The sequence below is a fragment of the Anolis sagrei genome, chromosome 6 (assembly GCF_037176765.1).
Source record: "Anolis sagrei isolate rAnoSag1 chromosome 6, rAnoSag1.mat, whole genome shotgun sequence".
Classification (NCBI taxonomy): domain Eukaryota; kingdom Metazoa; phylum Chordata; class Lepidosauria; order Squamata; family Dactyloidae; genus Anolis; species Anolis sagrei.
Window position 1 is genome coordinate 92,894,764 of NC_090026.1, and position 19,350 is coordinate 92,914,113.

General features: G+C 38.9%; 1 protein-coding gene across 1 annotated transcript in view; it reads right to left on the reverse strand.

Annotated features, from left to right (window-relative positions):
* The window catches only part of STK31 (serine/threonine kinase 31), a 44,250-nt gene that overhangs the window by 17,056 nt on the left and 7,844 nt on the right, over positions 1-19,350 (reverse strand). Inside the window, exons 6-15 of the mRNA XM_067470259.1 lie at positions 16,189-16,347; positions 13,909-14,249; positions 13,364-13,541; positions 10,837-10,943; positions 10,009-10,168; positions 9,343-9,465; positions 6,641-6,823; positions 3,735-3,851; positions 2,660-2,779; positions 1,810-1,941 (exon numbers count right to left, since the gene is read on the reverse strand). Of these exons, the coding sequence (XP_067326360.1) occupies positions 1,810-1,941; positions 2,660-2,779; positions 3,735-3,851; positions 6,641-6,823; positions 9,343-9,465; positions 10,009-10,168; positions 10,837-10,943; positions 13,364-13,541; positions 13,909-14,249; positions 16,189-16,347 (1,620 nt within the window). The remainder of the gene's footprint in view (positions 1-1,809; positions 1,942-2,659; positions 2,780-3,734; positions 3,852-6,640; positions 6,824-9,342; positions 9,466-10,008; positions 10,169-10,836; positions 10,944-13,363; positions 13,542-13,908; positions 14,250-16,188; positions 16,348-19,350) is intronic.

Below are 19,350 nucleotides of genomic sequence, written 5' to 3' on the forward strand. Positions count from 1 at the left end.
CTCCCCCATGAATTTAGATTAGCGCCCTCCCTCCTGGCCTTCAGAAAAAAAGTAAAAATTTGGCTATGGGACAAAGCCTTTGGGCAGTAAGCAATACAAGGAATGATCAGGGATTATGTGCAATTAATATTTGATATTTGGAATGGCCTTGGACCATGATTTTTTGATTTTGTGATTTTAATGTTTATATCAGTATGTTTTAACTCCATGCTTTAATGTTTAAATGTTGTTACGTTTTTACAATCTAATCAATAGTTATATGTTCTTGTTGTTTTATATTAGGTTTCATATGTATGTGAGGCATTACCTTTGGCCATAAATATGTTGGAAACCGCTTTGAGTCTCCCCTGGGGTGAGAACAGCGGTATGCAAGTGAAGTAAATAAATAATCATAGAAACATGGAATCATAGAGTTGGAGGAGACCTCATGGGCCATCTAGTCCAACCCCCTGCCAAGAAGCAGGAATATTGCATTCAAAGCACCCCTGACAGATGGCCATCTAGCAGGGGTGCTTTGAATGCAATATTCCTGCTTCTTGGCAGGGGGTTGGACTGGATGGCCCATGAGGTCTCTTCCAACTCTATGATAAGTCAATACAAAACTGGAATGGCACATACAAATTATTCAATGTACTACAACAACTGAAATAACAAGTTTTTAATGTAAGTTTTTTAGAGAATGAACACTGATGTGTGCTTTTACTGATCTGTGCTACATACGGTCCTCCAAGATAGTTTAAATTGACTGTTTAAATAATCAGACATATCCTGTCAATATATTGGACTATTATGTTTATTAAGAGGAGATTGATATCTCCCATTTGAAATTTATGTGAATACTGACATTTATTTATGATAAGAGACAAGATTTGTACATTTATGTTGTGTACATAAGTAAAAAAAAACCTGTCGCATAGCACATTTGATGTTTCAAATATAACAATAACATACTATTTCTTGTGTCTCAGTTATAGATATCTGTGTTCTAAGTATACTGTGCTTGTTTCCCCCCATATTTGACAGAACTATTCCCCTTACTAAACTTGCTAGATGTATGGTTGGATTACTAGTCATGATGGCTACATGGTGTCTCAAGGATGCTTCTAATTACTAGCTGCAGGAGGACAATAGTAGGAGAACACTACTGTTCCCAAGTCCTGGAAAGTATCTGAGAAACCATTAAGAAAAGCAGGAAGCTGGTCTAGGAAAGCCTTTGATCCAGAAATCCAATTGGATTTATTGCTGGATACTTACATAGCCCTTATACAGTACTTCTTCCCAATTCACCTAACAACTATACTCCTTCTGTTCTTGACACATAATTTTTCATGCGTTCCTCCAACATTTCATCTGCGGTAACTGTGCCAGCAGCATTGGAAAGATTCATGACAACTCTTATTCACTACATCTCAATAGCCCCATGTGGAGTCTTGACAGCAAAACACACAAAAATTGTTTGTAGGTCTATTATTCATGAAACGTAAAGAATATTTTTTTCTGACTATTGATATTCCACTCACTATCCCTTTCTTCGCCTCTTCTATTGAAAAACTATGTGCCCAACTCTAATATTTTCTGAGCATCTGTGTGCTTGCCTTTTTTCTTTCTTGTCTGTTTCATACTTTTATTTGTTTAATCGGGTTTTCTGCATTGACTGCTTAGGAAGTATGTTTTCCTTAAAACAGCGATTTCTCAAGTACCAGACAATATCTGCTTTTCAGACATGGGTATGAATTCATTCCTTAAACAGTGGAAAAGGTACTCTTAAATAGTGAGGTCTGTGAAGGAATCAAAACACTTTCCCCATACTTCTTCCAAGTAGACTTTTTCTGCCATCTTCCATCTCAGCTGACTCTTTAGGCTTTTAATTCTCTTCTTAATCAGTAACAAATTGTCAATATTAGGACTTGTATCCAGCCATTCCGCAAGCTGTTTTCTGAACTGAAAAGAAAAAGTAATCACTAAGAAACAGAGTTAGAGAGCCCAGAGTGAATAAATTAACCCACCCACCCCCCACTCACCCCACAGAGAGGAGCTTTCTGTTCTTTCAGTTACAGGGAAAATTATGTGTACGTATTCCTAGCACTGGAGTATAAAATCCCATGTAAAGTCAAATTTGGGCCTTCTGGAGGCACAGAAAGTTAAATCACTGAGCTACTGAACTTGCTGACCAAAAAGCCACTGGCTCAAATCCAGGGAGCACGGTGAGCTCCCGCTATTAGCCCCAGCTTCTGCCAACCTAGCCGTTCAAAAACATGCAAATGTGAGTAGATCAATAGGTAACACTTCTGCGGGAAGTAAGGGCGCTCCATGCAGTCATGCCAAATGACTTTGGAGGTGTCTACGGTGAATAACGGCTCTTTGGCTTAGAAATGGAGATGAGCACCAACCCCTAGAGTCAGATACCACTAGACTTAATGTCAAGGGCAACCTTTACTTTAGATCAAATTTAGTCCCTAATAAAGCAGACCCATCAAAATGAATGGGACTTGATAGTTACCATTTAAGTCTCCTTGATTTCAGTGGGTCTATTCTAGCCAAGGCTAAACTGTATTTCACCCAAGTCTTTTATGGCCATTTTTTACAATACATTATAGCTTTACAATTCCATTTTTGCTATCATTTCTGAACAAACAAGAAAGAAAATCGACAAACTGACCTCAATACTTTCGAGATGCTTGTGATAGACAGTATCTAACAGCTGCTGCTCTTGGTGGGCCATACGTATAACCTCTACATAAACATTTTGGATTATTTTTTTATCCGTTTCATCTGGTTCCTAAACAGAATTGCACATAGAGGGACAGGCAATATTATCTATTAGTGCATAAAGTGTGCTGATTTAAACATCTAACACTATGAATGTCATTTTAAGACAATATTTGTGAGAACTTATCTATTCTTATTTTTTGCAAATAATAGGCAATAGAAAGCATCCAGTTCTTAAAGTAGTCTCCAAGGAGGGCAGTTCCTGTAATACTGAGAACCATCCCCATCCCAACACCAGATTTTTTTTTAATTTTTTGTAAGGTTGCTTCTTTTAAAGACTCCAGAGGACATAATTCACCCCATAAAGCCCCACCACCACCATTCAGTATCCCACACATTCTTTAAATAACATGGAAGCAATCTTCCAGTCTCTTCTTTTTTAGTCATAATGGTGTAGCTCATAGGACACAGCCGGCAGTTTCTGCAGTTGCACTCTTCTGCCCTACATTAAACCAACATGCACCACTTAATTTTGACCTGATCATATAATACTCTATTACTTGGGATATTTACTAAAGTAAGTTTTGGACAAAATTGCTTCTTACATGACACTGAAACTTTCCAACGCTAACATGCATTCTGTCCAAAACACATGAAGCCTAGAGAACATTTCCTTTTAAAGTTAAAAAAACAGTAATAATGATAATCATAATCATAAAAAACTTTATTTATACCCTGCCACCATCTCCCACAGGGACTCAAGCAGCTTAAAGGCACTCAAAGATGCAAACAGATAAAGTACAAAAATTGCAGAAACAGTAACATAAAAAAATAACAGCCAACATAAATATCTCACTTCTCAAAACCCCAGGTTAAAATCAGTAAAATACAGCAATAGCTGCAGATATTAAAAAAAACAATAATCAATCTGTCGTGTAAAGTGCTTGATGAAATCTATGGGTCCTCACGTATATTCATTAAAGGAATCTAAATATAGCCGAAGGCTTGTTGAAAAACAAACTTACAATGAGGAAAACGTCCAGCTCCTGAGAAATATCCATCTCAGCCTTCTTGAGAACTTCATCCACATTCATACCAACCTCCTCATATTTCAAAAGGGTTTCCCCTTTCATATCAAAGAACTGTAAAAGCAAAGATAATTATGGCGATGAATAATAATAATTATTATTATATAGAGGCAATAGAAAATGGAGGATTTCTTTTAAAATATTAGAGCGATCTTGCTAGCTTTGCTCATTTCCGTAAGCCACTTGCTTAAGTCAATGGGCAATGTCCAATAATATATTCCTTTCATACAACTCTGATAATAAAGCACCTGGTCAATGATGACACCAACACAGTGGCACTACATATGTAAGAGTTCATTGAGGAAGCTACAACAAGCTAAACATTTTTCAAAGGAGTTTTTTGCTTTAATCTGCAGCAATGGTGTTTTTCAATAAGGTAAAGTAAAGCCTTCTCCTTGACATTAAGTCTAGTCATGTACAACTCTGGAGGGTGGTGCTCATCTCCATTTCTAAGCCGAAGAGCCAGCACTGTCCGTAGACACCTCCAAGGTCATGTGGCCAGCATGACTGCATGGAGCGCTGTTACCTTCCCGCAGAAGTGGTACCTATTGATCTACTCACATTTGCATGTTTCGAACTGCTAGGTTGGCAAAAGCTGGGCCTAACAGAGGTAGCTCACCCCGCTCCCTAGATTCAAACTGCCAACCTTTCTGTCAGCAAGTTCAGCAGTTCAGCAGTTTATCCTGCTACGCCACCAGGGGGCCTATTTTTCAGTACAAAATCATTATTTCAACAGAGTTCATCTGTTGATGAACATATGCATACATATGCAACTTCAAAAGCCTAGTGTGCAAATCACTTGAGACCTGCTGGCACAATGCTGTACTTTTATTTGCCAATTTTAATCACAATATGAGTTTCAGCTGCATTGGAAGACATTGTGTGTTGTAGCTGAAGCCCCAGCGACTGGAGAAGTTGCACTGCCTACACGATATTTCTTAATGTTGTTGTTCTGCTGTCAAGGAACTGCAAAGCGCACTCTAGCTTCTACCATCAGTCAGAGGATCCAAACACATCATTATCATCCCTGCCTCCCAGGAAGGACACCATGGCAAAAGATTTGGAGAGGACACAATTTGCCCCTGATCTACACTACTGGAAGTGTAGCTGGTTCTACATTTCTTCTCCCCCCACCACACAATATTTGTACTGTGCCTATTAGATTGTGGGTCCACAGACAGGACCTCTTTTAGGAAGAGGAGGAAATATTAAGAGTAAAATAATGTGATAGATAGTATCACCTCTAGTTTCTTAGACATTGTTATCATGATTTTTTTTATGAGTGAGCAGATAAAGACTGATATACAGCATATGTTCTCTATCTCAAAAACTGGAACTGATGCAGGAAACTGGTGTCATATTTGGAATCAGCAGGTCAAATATACCCCAAAACAGGTCTACTATTTGAGACACCAAAACGTGTCTTCGCCAGTGTTATATACTAGTATATATAGAAAATGGAGCATCTAGATCAGGGTCCACAAACTTTTTAAACAGAGGGCCAGGTCACAGTCCCTCAAACTGTTGGAGGGCCAGATTATAATTTGAAAAAAAAAACATGAATGAATTTCTATGCACACTGCACATATCTTATTGTAGTGCAAAAAAGACTTTAAAACAACACAATAATTAAAACGAAGAACAATTTCAATAAATATATGTCTATTAGTATTTCAATGGGAAGTGTGGGCCTGCTTTTGGCTGATGAGATAGGATTGTTGTTGTTGTGTGCTTTCAAGTCATTTCAGACTTAGGTTGACCTTGAGCGAGGGCCGGGTAAATTACATTGAAGGGCCGTATTCGGCCCCCAGGCCTTAGTTTGAGGACCCCTGATCTAGATATTCTGCTACAAGTCAAATGCTGCAAAGCACAGACTGTAATGGAAGCTTCCTGGGTCATCAGGCTGAAGGTGATGAAAGAGTGTTCCAATCAGCTGCCTCACTCTGTGAAGTTGCATCATAGGAATGAAATGTTCTCACTCCATGTGTTAAGTTCCTAGAAGATTCCCACAAATAGACAGTTGAAAGTGTGGCTCCAGAAAAATGTTGAGACCCACATTCCCATGTGCATTTTGCTAAGGAAGCACACTTGCAAAACCACATACGTGGCCTTCACTGGTGAGCACACTAAAGTAGGGCATATGCATATATGAATATGCATTACTATATATCTAATGCAATTATCCAACCTATTTGTCCATTTTCTAGTAGATGTCAGTAAAAAATAATGAAAAATGGTAGAATTATGGAACCTGCATTAGGTTAAAAAAAAGTTAGTGCAAAATTCCAGGCAAAGTTGGGGATATTTAATATTCAGATTCAAGAAGCACATCCCCCCTTCTCTACATCACCATTGTTTGGTGTTTTCCCTATTTCTGTTTCTGTCCTAATCTTTGACTAATAATAATAATGCATTTATTACCAGCCTCTTCCTGCGGCTCGAGGCAAGATCCAACATCAATAAAACAAGAGATAGAACACTATTTAAAACATACAACAAGACGCATAGTTAAAATACAAGTTAAAATCCACAGCTAAAATGCAGATTAAGTCAACAGAAACTGGATTCTGCAGTGAGAGTTTCACCTACTAGTGATTTGGTCATAGCAGAAAGAAATGTCTACAGATCACAGATTTCACCTGTGGTCTGCAACAGTACCTCTTCTCCCCCCCTCCCCCCCCCCCCACAACTGCTTTTGAAAGAAGCAAATCATTACCATCATTACACTGATTTATATATCACTTTTTTCTCTTAAAGAGACCTGCAGCTTGACCCCCCAGATCATGCTGCTGAAAGCTGAACTTTTCTTTTTTTTGTTTGAGACAACAGAAAGTCACCTCTACCTGAAATATTTTCTTGAAACCCATCACAAGATTTAGCAAGGAACCATCTGTGGAATTCCTGACCCGGTTGAATTCCTCCAGCTTTCCATTCTTCCACTCAAAGAACTTCTCAAATGCATCCACAGAACTTTCTACTTCATGATGAGCATAACCATATGCAGACTTCAAAGACTCCTGCAATGTCTACAGAATTAGGAAGGAAACACCATCAGGGTTGGGAGAGAAATAAACCATGAGGAAAGTACACACACATACACACAAAAGAAATAATACATTATAAAATGAAGCAAAAATTAGCCCATCCATTCTCTAGCATAATTTAGGCAACTATCTCTAAAAGTACAAAGCAGAACAACAATTGGTGAGAAAAATCATTTTTATTGTATTGGGATTCATATAGCAAGAACCCAGAATGAATTTCCAAAGGTCTGGAGGAACCTGGTAAAAGGTGAGCCCTGGGATTTGGTTCCAGAACTTCCCATGGATATTAAAATTTGTGGATTCTTGTCCCAGTATGTGCAGTGGTATAGTAAAATGGTGCCTCTCTATATAAAATGACAAACTCAAGGTTCACTCATCTTGCTACATTTGCTTTTTTTTTACTTTTGTGAAATATTCATAGATTTTATTTAAAATGTTCTCTTTAAAAATATCTACCCTCCAGTGTGATTCTGTGGTCAAGTTCCTACAGTCATAATGTGTTGTTTTATGTTTTATACAGACTTTTTATAGTTTACTTGCTTTTAAAATAACTTTTAAATTTGTATCCTGACTGAAGTTTTGGATAATTTTTAAACTGGACTGTTTTAAATATGGTATCAGTCACCCTAAATCCAAATATTGGGGGAATAGTAGTATATAAACAAATAGATGAAGAGAGTAAGAAGCAACAAGATAAATCTCAGCATTGTAAATATTTCTGAGAAAGGAAATGATAGAGATGTGGGTGCTTTCCCTGAAGACTAAAATGTGAGAACTGTCATCTTCAGTCATGCTTATACACATCCCGAGAGAAAATTGTGAAAAGTTTTAATAAAAATTCAGAATTCAAACACCTATTTTCAAAAGCTAATAATGGCACACTAAATCTATGGGTTGACAATATCAAGACACTGCAAAGTACTATTTTCTTTCAAGAAACAGTTGCAATGGCTTGCAAAAAAGCCTATAATTGCCAATGCCAGTTGCATCACCACTCAGAAGTATAACCAAAATGCTCAGATGATGCCATCTTGTGGACACAAGTACATATTACTTTTGCTTTTCTTGTGCCTTCAAGTTGATTGTCAATTTATGGTGACCTCATGAATTTCATAGAGTTCCCTTAGTCAAGGAATACTCTGAGGTGGTTTTGCCGGTTCCTTCTTCTGAAATATAGCCCACATCATGAAGAGGGGGGATATTACAGACCTGCTTGATCACGTATGCCAGTAGGTCATCTCTGAAAGCTGATACTTTCATGTTATAGAAATATTCAACTAAACCATTGCCAATGCACTTTAACTACTATGGCAACATCCTATAAAATTCTGAGGATGAGATCCTATTGCCCTCTGACTGAGATTTCTAAATGCTCCTCCCTACACTGTTAACCTGAGATTCCATACCAGTTAAAATAGGCTCATAGCACAATATAATACAATCTGTTGTCGAAGGCTTTCATGACTGGAATCACTGGGTTGCTGTGAGTTTTCCGGGTTGTATGGCCATATTCAAGAAGCATTCTCTCCTGATGTTTCACCCACATCTATGGCAGGCATTGTCAGAGGTTGTGAGGTCTGTTGGAAACAAGGAAAGTGGAGTTTATATATCTGTGGAATGTCCAGGGTGGAGAAAGAACTCTTGTCTGTTTGGATCCTATTATCTCCGCAGAAGTCTACCGTATACCATGCAACTGTGGACAACTCTACATAGCGAACACCAAACGCAGCAACACGAATCAAGGAAAGGCACTGCAGACTAATTCAACCTGAAAAGTCAGCCATAGCAGAGCACTTGATGAACCAACCTGGACACAGCATATTATTTGAGAACAAAGAAATGCTGGACCACTCTAACAACCATCATGTCAGACTACACAGAAAAGCCATTGAAATCCACAAGCATGTGGATAATTTCAACAGAAAGGAAGAAACCATGAAAATGAACAAAATCTGGCTACCAGTATTAAAAAACTCTAAAATCAGAACAGTAAAGAAGGAACACTAAAAAAACAGGGGAAATCCAGACAAGAAACAATCAGGGCCAACTAATCACCTACCAACAAAGGATTCCCCCAGACATGAAGCAGCCATTCAATGCTTATCAAAGTGGCCATGTGCAAGATTCACACTTGCCTCAAACAGACAAGAATTCTTTCTCCCACCCTGGACATTCCACAGATATATAAACCCCACTTGCCTAGTTTCCAAAAAACCTCACAAGCTCTGAGGATGCAACCCAGAATACAATCTACATATCCGCAGGATGGGATCCATGGTTTCATTTATCCATATCTGACAAACTATATATTTTCTGGGCACTTTCTAGGTTCCACAATTGTGACTCTTGATTTTTTGGATCAGAAGTACTTAATTTCAATAGGGTTCGCCATTATCTGCAGAAATGAATTACCTGCAGACATGGGGATCGTATTGTAACTATGTAGTGTGAAAGTGCATCTATGTGCTGATGATAGAATAGTGCACAACACTGTTACCAACCTTCAGTTCTTCTAAGCGTTCCAAAAGGGGCAAGTCATTCACTTCAATGATGAATTCTTCTACGGCAGAGTACAACTTCTCTTGCATTTCCTTTCTGTGAAGAATTAAGCACTGAATATTGTCCTATAAACAAAAGAGAAAGAAATCAGGACTATACACCTGAAACTTTCTAGTTTTCACCTGAAGACAAGTGACTCCGCAGAGCAAAATAAGAAAGAACTATTCAACTTTAGTATAATCCATTTGGGAGAGCACCAGAACTCCTAAGGCTCTAAACCCCAAATGCTTTAATTTCTGGTTCCTTTTTTTTTTTGGGTAGATCATGCCCATCACTGGCATATACCTCCCATTCTGAGTTCCTCTGGAATTGAATTTAGGCTTTGGTATGAAAAAGCTTTCTGTCCTTCTTCCAGAAGAATGCTTTCCAGATATCTAGCATTTATAAACATGGCCCAAAGACCCTTTTCCAAGAACAGAACTTTTCCACACGTTTCTTTTTTCTTTCAGGACTTCCCGCTTTATGAGACTCTAAACCTAGCTTAATTTTATCACACATTATTAGGTGTATTGCAAAGTAATGCCCAAAATAATTTTTTCAAACTTTAAAAACAAGCAAACAAAAAAAAAAAACAGCCTGTAAGGAAAAGAGCCACGCATTCTACACACCACATCTTTGCAAAGACGAATTTCCGTCTGGGCAAAGTTATAGTCTTTCCAAATCTTCTCCAGTTTTTCCAAAGACAGGGGAGCCACAAGACATCCTTCTCTCACCACCTTTACCACTTCTGAAAGATTTTCTCCAAAACGAGTACCCACATTTCCTTGCCTTTGTTTAAACATGTTTTAAAACAAAGAAAAAAGTGTTAAATTATATACATTTTTTTCCTTTTTCAATGCATGGCCAATAAAAAAAAGATCAATACATCTGTCACAAACTAAAATGCAAATTATTTCCATTCACTTCCTTTGTAATATTTACATTTACACCTTTGAATCCTACACCCAAAGGTGTACACCTATATCCAGAGAGCATCTGTGGACTCAAACAATGATGGATCTGGACCAAACTTGACACAAATACTCAATATTCCCAAATGTAAACACTGGTGGAGTTTGGGGGAAATAGACCTTGACATTTGGGAGTTGTAGTTGCTGGGATTTATAGTTCACCTACAATCAAATAACATTCTGAACCCCACCAAAGACAGAATTGAGCCAAACTTCCCACACAGAACCCCAATGCCTTGAGCCTCCCTCCAGCCTCGCACACTCTCCCTCACACCATTAGTAGCAAGTAATGCTATTTTATCCACCAAAAGAGGATTAAATAGTAGTCAACTTTACAAACTATTTTAAAGGACAAAATAAGACTTTTCAACAAACAATTTCAGATCAAAGTTTAAGAGTTTGGCAAAAAGCAAGCTGATGTGAATTGCCAATACTAGAAAACCCATACTGGAAAAGGAGTTCTGTTCAATAGCATTCACAATATACCTTGCTTCTTTCAATTTTTCAAATTTGCCAGCCAGATTTCTCACTGTAGTTCCTACATATGTAGGCAGAACTTCCTCTACATAATCTTTGAAAGCTTTCTTCTCTTCCTGCAATGGATTAAGATTGAAAACCTTAGTCTGCTATTATTAGACAGTTTATCTCGATCAACAAAGCGAAGACAAAACTTATCTTGAAAATACTGATACACACATTTAGACATAATATTATTAATAATTAACAATAATAATAACTTTATTTATATTCCGCCCTATCTCCCAGAGGGCAAACATTCAATGCCTACATAAAACACATAATACTAACATAAAATCCCAGAAAACCCCCACATTAAAAAATAACATTAAAGCCTAATATCAAATTAAGACCTAACATCAGTAAATTAAATATGACATCAATAAATTAAACTACACGTAATCAGACCAAATTCTCTAATAACATAAATCTAAACAAAACATCCACATTAGTGTACAACAGCCAGTAAAGGTTCACTAAGAGACTAAGATAAGGGAAGTTAGCTTTAAGCGTGTTTTACAAACCAAGTTAGGGACAAAACTCCCACCATGGGGTGAACCATGTCGATCCACAGATCTGAAAGGCAGTTTTGCTCCTATTTAAGCAGCCTACTCTAAACAGCTGCCCTTCAGATATGCTGGACTTCCTCCCAACATTCACAGACATCATGTCCAATGGCCATGTTGACTGGCAATAACAGGAGTTGTAAGATGCACATCTGTAAAATGCCTGATTGGAGAAGCTTGCCCTACAATTTTGTTTTCTTACACTGCCATATAATCCAGATTATCAAAACAGATAATGCACATCAAACGCTTTGAACTAGATTATATGAATCTACACTGCCATATAATCCAGTTCAAAACAGATAATCTGGATTTTATATGGGAGTGTAGAAGAGACCTCAATCAGTCAGGAAGCCCTGGAATTGCCCTAGGCTCATAATCTGGTCTTTTGTTTATTAGAATCTTTGCTTGGAATTTTTAGATGACGACTGTTGTGCTAGAGCAGGCCTGAGCAACCTGTGGTCCTGGAAGGCGCAGGCACTTTGGGCCTGCAAGCTACACACGTAATCGCTTTCCAAGAGTGCATGTGTGGCTTAAAGGCCCAAAGTGCCCACACCAGCTAAGAGGCACTCAGCTGCTGGCCTTGACAGGCGTAGGCACTTTGGGTCTGCAAGCCACACACACACTCTTCTTGGAAAGAGAGTGCATGTGTGGCTTGCAGGCCCAGAAAGCACCTACGCCTGCCAGTGCCTTTCTGGGCCTGCAGAGTTGCAGAGCAAGGCCGCCAGCAAACATGATGGAGAGCAAGCCCCGGCAAGCTGACAGCTAACGCGGCAAGTTCCAGTCCCACACCAAAGATCCCACTGTGGGTCTGCTCCTAGCTCCGATGAAGACACCTCAGCAGTGGCATAAGGTAGCTTTCCCAATTGAAGGGGGAAACGGCAGGAAGAAATGGTGGGACAGCTGGCTAGTTTTACCCCTCTAACCCTAAAACCGAGGAGAAGGGTAACATGGGAAGCCACGGCAATGGGACAAAAATATTCATTTTTTCAGACCTGGGACAAAAAAAAGCTCATTTGGAAAGGCGCCCGTTTTAGGGAGATGCGCTCAAAAACAAAAACAGGGTCTTATGAAACAAACAGAATCAGATAGTGATTCTATACAAATGCACAAGACTACTACAAATCATTCCTGTGGATGCCAAGTCACTATTAAAACCGTTTGTGTAGGGTTTGTCACCAAAATAACTCAGCTGTAATTCAGATTATTCAGCCCTATTTGAATCCCACTCATTAGTGCCACACCTACCTGTAATAAACTGCACTGAAATTGTATTACTGTCCACACCCCTAATTTGAATTAGCAACATTTGAGCAGTTTACCCAGGAGGAAGCTATTCTCCTCTCCTCTTCTCTGACTCCCATGCAGTTGGGAGAGAATGCAAAGGGATAGGAGGGAGAGTGGGCCTCCATTTGCTTACTCAAGGATAGACTGTCTGTCTCCCTTCTGAGCAGATATTGTGGTATTCACAAAAATTAAAGGTGCGTGTAATATTGCAGTATTTGCCCTTGCAAGGAGTGAACATGGAAATGGAAATGATGATATTTGCCACCCAGCAACCTGTCCCACCCTTTTCTCCCAAAGTCAGGCTGATTTAGACTGTACATGTGTAGCAAAACACAGCAACGGATCAGATCCTTGTGGAAACTATGGAGCAAGAAGTGAGTTTTGGTATATCCCAATACAGCCTAACAGGCCCGCTTTCATTCTCAAAGGGGTCATATGTTGTGAGTAAAGATCAAGGCAACTACAAGATGTGTATGATAAGTTTATCAGTGTAGACAAGGTGTTTTTGACTGTCTCACATGCAAGCACTAACTAGGAACGATCCTGCTTAGCTTTCAGGATCAGACAGAATCTGGTGTCTTTAGGGTCTTTACGCAGGCTCACTAGTCTACTGGTTAAATAGTTTTTGAGATGCAACAACATACCTCTAAATCATTAGAAAGCTTCTGAATTTTTGATTCCAGCTTCTTGTTTTCCTCTCTGATAGCCTGTTTCTCCTCATTTAGCTTTTCAATCTCCTCCATTAGTTTCTGATTTTGTTTCATTTTGTCTAGACTAGTGTTTGACAATCTTCTAAAGCCAGGAGGCGTCGTTTTCTCCCAACTGAAAAACAAAGGCAAGATTCACCAACAAATGTCACCAGTAGGCTTTAAAACAATTATCTGAACTGATATGAGAGTGGACATCCAGTAAACTGTAGCAATAAAGACCTTCCTACACAGTACAACTATAAGCTAAAGACTTGGGAACCATAAGCATGTCAAAATGGATTGAGTCTATTTTCCCATGTGCCATTGTGTTAAATTTATGTGAATCTTCAGGAATACAGCTGTGTCATCTGCAGCCTAAACTGCTCAATCCAAAAAAGTCATGATTTGCAACAATTCAATCTCACCACTCCTTAAAAGCATCCATCATATAGAATTTTTACTCATTCTTCAAAAATGTTATCTGTTCCTTTCCCACTTACTTTGTTAACGGCACACGGTTTCTATTACCGTTCTCATTGCTACTATTCTGAGATACAGCGTAGTCTCCAAAGCCTCCTTTTATCGGGCTGTTGCCTTTCACAGGAGGGTTTAAAGCTGGAGAGTTGGCATTCATCCTGAGCTTATATGAAGAAAAATCCTTTTCCACATCCATGTTTGTGGGAGATGTGCATCTTTTGGCAAATCCTTTCTTGGCTATTTCCTCCCCCACATCCAATAGGCCACACTCTGCATGGACCAAAATGGCACCATCTTGAGCAGTGGCTTTGTATCTTGTCATCATCTCTTTGGATGTAATCAAGCTATTCAAAAACTTCCGGCCCTGTAAAAAAAAGTGCAAAAGCATAATGAGAATGAAATTTATTCCAAACTGAAAAATCAAATAACTGCAGATCAAGAAAGAATACAATGGTAGGAGAAATTGGGACATAGATTTATTTACTATATTTATACCTCGCCCTTCTCACCACGAAGGAGACTCAGAACGGCTTACAAGTAGGCAATAATTCAATGCTGCATATACAGAACTTACAATAAAATAAACATATATATTAAAACTATAAAAATTACAAACATCTTAACATAAAACCAATTATAAAACCACATAATCCAAAATCATCGACCCCACAAATATACATCCTGCCTGAACCTAATGGCATTTGCCTTCAGTCATCAATTCAATATAATTGTGAAAACTTTAAACATCCACTGAGCATTGAAAAACATGGCATATTTATTTGTCTTGTCCTGAACAAGTTGAGGATACAGTTAAAATGCATTTAAAAATACAAACATTTTTTTTTAAAAAGAACTTGGCATTATGCTAAATGTCCTTTGACCAGAAGCTGGAGACTTGGAAGTGCCTCTGGTGTTGCTGTGAGAAGGTTCTCCATTGTGTATGTAGCAGCACTCAGGTTGCATTGTAGTAGATGGTCTGTGGTTTGCTCTTCTCCAGACTCGCATGTCATGGACTCCACTTTGTAGCCCTATTTCTTAAGGTTAGCTCTGCATCTTGTGGCACCACAACACACCTGTTCAGCGCATTCCAGGTTGTGCACTCTTCTGTGTGCCCAGAAGGAAATGTCTCATCCAGTCTCAGCCACTAACAGGTTTTGGATTTTAGCCTGCCACTATTGGACACTTGTTTGCTATGGTGTTCCTGCAAGTATCTCTAGATGTTGCAAAACTGATTCTTGATTTAAGGCGGTGGCATACTGGTTGATATTTGAACAGAGGATGGGCTGGAGATGTCAATGCCTTGGTACTTTCATTGCTGGCCGCTACAGATGTCAGGTAGTGCAATACAAGCTAAACAGTGTAATTTCTCCAGTGGTGTGGAGCGCAGACATCCTGTGATAATGCGGCATGTCTCATTAAGAGCCTAACATGGGCAAGAAAAGTTACCAAGGTGATGAGACCACAGTTAATGAAATAACTCTAGGTCCTGAGTTATTTCCAGTGCTTCACTTTCTGTAATGTTAGAAATCTAGGGAAGGAAGAAAAAATCTCAAGCGGAACAGAATTCTTATTTGGGGCAATGCCCTCATTTCACCCCTGGCAGCTAAACTCCTAGAGGAACATCGTCCAGTCCTGGAAGAAATGTCCAGATTTCCTAATACAACATCCAGTTGTGGTGAACACCATGTGTATACATTTGAAACTGTAATATATAGTTTAAATTATTTGTTTGAAAAAACAAAACTGTTTCCAAATCTCACTCCTACAGAAAATCCTGTTTTTGCTTGAGAAAAGAGTCAACACTGAAGGGTCATGCCTATGGTATTCTTAGTAGCTGAAGACAGATTGGATGTCAACTACTTTTTTTTCTATTCTTTCTTCTTTTTTATGTTCCTTTCTCTTTTCTTTCTTTTCCTTTGCACTTGTGTGTTTCTATTCTATACTTCTTATATTGATTCTCTTTGTAAACTTTTAATGTAATTTTTACAATCTTGAAATAAAAATAAAAATAGATAACAAAAAGAAAATCCTGAAAAATTGCACTGGTTTTACCCAATACTGTTAAAAGCCCAAATGGAAATTGTTGGAAAATGCAGGCACTCTCTCTTCCTCTCTCCTCTCTGAGGTGTAACAGAAGCAGTAGTAGTAATAACAATACATTTATTACCCACCTCTCCTTGTGGCTCAAGGAGGGGTACAACATTGGTAAAACAAAGAGATAAAACACGACTGAAACACAAAATACACAGAGTTAAAATGCAGATTAAAGTAAGTATATATGGTAGGCGAGATATCTTACTCACCTGGTCAAACTGATTTACATCGTGATTAACAAGCATCTGTAATCCCCACAATCTATATTTCTTTGCCACACTAGGAAACTGCAAGTTTTCTGGAAGTTCTACTATTTCTGATCGAACGAGAATTTCAGAGTTCCCATAGTCAATATATAATACCTGGCACTGAAATAATAAAATGGAAAAGAAAATTATACAATACAGTTTTAATAGTTACATCCAATACGTTGTTGAAGGTTACATGAACGGAATCACTGGGTTGCTTTGAGTTTTCCGGCCTGTATGGCCATGTTCCAGAAGCATTCTCTCCTGATATTTCATCCACATCTATGGCAGGCATCATCAGAGGTTGAGGTCTCAACCTCTAAGGATGCCTGCCATAGATGTGGGTGAAACGTCAGGAGAGAATGCTTCTGGAACAAGGTCACAAAGCCCAGAAAACTCACAGCAACCCAATTGCATCCAATGTTTACTCAAAATTAATTTGTAATGCATTCAGTTGAACATGATGAGGAAGAACTATGTAACAAGGATTAGCAAAATGTACCCTCTATCGTGAAAAATCAGTTTAAAAAAATATCAAATTGGTATATTGTGATATAGGAAAAGATATAAATGAGACTATTTATATATACAGCTGGTCCTCAGGATCCACTAAGGCTTAGTTCCAGGATTCTCTACTAATACAAAAATTCATGAAAGCTCAAGTCTCATTATATATAATGACACAATACAATGGTGTTGCTTACAGAAAATGCCAAATAACTCAAAACAAGGAAGGATCTCTGAAATGGTGGAAGGCTACAGATGATTTTTCCCAAATGTTTTAGAGTTGTGGTTAGTTGATCCTGTGGATACAGAATTCAGAGATATGTAGGGCCAACTGTATCTGTGTGAACATACTTCTGCTCTCTGTCTACTTGGGAATTTGTCTTTGTCCCCCAAAGGAAAGAGAGAGAAATTGGTAACAGCAAACCTTGATGTTTTCAGGAATGGGGTTAACCACTGCTTCTTTGGGTGCATCTACACTATAGAATTAATGCAGTTTTACATCACATTGACTGTCATGGCTCGATGCTATAGAATCATGGGAATTGTAGTTTAACAACCTTTAGATTTCTCTGCCAGCGTATTGGTGCCTCACCAAACTATATGCTGCAAGTCACTTCTGGTGGATCACAACCTGGGATCAAAACCAGAGACAGTGAAGACACCTGCCCTTGCACTTTGCTGCTTTACTGCTGAATACACATGCCCAGCATGAAATACATCTCACCATGTTAAAACAGTGGATGTGGCTCTTAATGAGCCATGCCATATTATCATAGGATGTCTATGCCCTACACCACTGGAGAAATTATACTGTTTAGCTGGTATTGCACCACCTGACATCTGCTGGAAAGTAGCAGCCGATAATGAAAGGGCCAAAGCAGTGGTATCTCTGGCCCAACCTCTGTTTGGATGTTATCCAGCACACCAATGTCTTAAATCAAGACATAGCTTTTTAAGATCTACAGAGGTACTTGCAGGAATACCTCAGCAAGCGGGAGTCCAAAAGTGGCAGGCTAAAACCTGGAACCTCAATCTGTGGCTGAGGCCAGATGAGAAACTCCATCCTGGGCACACAGAAGACTGGGCAACTTTGAAGGTGCTGAATAGACTGTGATCTGATACGAGATGCAGAGCCAATCTTGAGTCCATGACATGCGAGTGTGGAGAAGAGCAAACCACAGACCACTTACTACAATGCAGTCTGAGCCCTGCCACATGCACAATGGAGGACCTTCTCACAGCGACACCAGAAGCACTCCAAGTGGCCAGCTTCTGCTCCACACTCGCATGTCATGGACTCAAGATTGGCTCTACATCTCGTATCAGATCACAGTCTGTTCAGCACCTTCAATATGTTGTTGAAGGTGCTGAAGTCATTGATACTATGCAGAAGTCATTGATACTATGTATATGTTTAACTGTTAGAATATATTTGAGTTGGTAACAGTAGCTAAAACTAGAGTTAACTGGTTTGAATGCAGTGAGGTTGCCAAGGAGACCAGGCAGGAGAATGAGAAGTGGGCGGAGCCAAGTAGAAAATGTTTTGTGCGTCTTTGGAAAAGAGGCAGTTGGCAGTTGAGAGTGTGTGTGGAGAGTGAGGCTTGAACAGCCTGAGAGAGCAGTGTGTGTGAATAGCTGGAGGTTTTTCAGTCTAGGAAGGCTGAAGGGAGAAACCTAGCCAGTTTCTTTAGTTGAAGTAGACTAAAGGAAGCTCGTTAAGATCACTAGTCAGGGAAGGACTAGAGATCAGGGATTTGATCAAGAAAAGATCAAATTGGAAAGCTATTCACATTAGGAAACATTGTTTATTAAAGTGCTTCACCTCAGTAAAAGTTAATCACAAGTTGTGTCATCTAGAAGAGTGGACTGTATTGCAAACCAAGTGTTATTCAAAGTTCTATAAGTTATTCAAAGTTATTTAACACCCTGCAACCATACGCTTTGTACATAATAAACTTGTTAACTTTTGTTGAAGACCGTCTCATCTCCATTAATCTGTATCTGTGGAGCCAGATCTCATCGGTAGTACCACCAATACCTCACGTTGGTGGCAGTTACCTTAATTTATAAATAATAATTGGCCTCCCCTATAATAAATTCTTATACACAATTGAGGCCTGAGATTAATTACATCCATAATCATCCACACCTGTATAATTGGTGGCAGAATTTAAGAACAGTCTGTACAATTGGTGACAGCGGGTGGGATCTTTAAAGTTAAAATCCCTATACCCTGTCTATTGTTGGAATTGCACCTGCACATACCCCTTTTCCCAGAATCTCAGGTTTAATTTCAAAACTGCATAAACTAGTGCAGGTTGACTATTCCTAATCTGAAATACTTGGGGTTAGAGGCGTTCAGGAATTTGAATCTGTATCCGCATACATAATGAAGTATCTTGAAGATATGACTAAAGTCAAAACATAAAATTCATTTGTTTTATATACTGCACACATGCAGCCTGAAGGTAATTTCATACACAATATGTGTAATGTTTGTGCATGCTGAGCCATCAGAAAGCCAAGCAGTCACTATCTTAACCACTTAATGTGGACAACTCCAGAATTTGGAATTTTTCAGAATTCTGGATAAGATGCTCGACCTGTAATAACCAG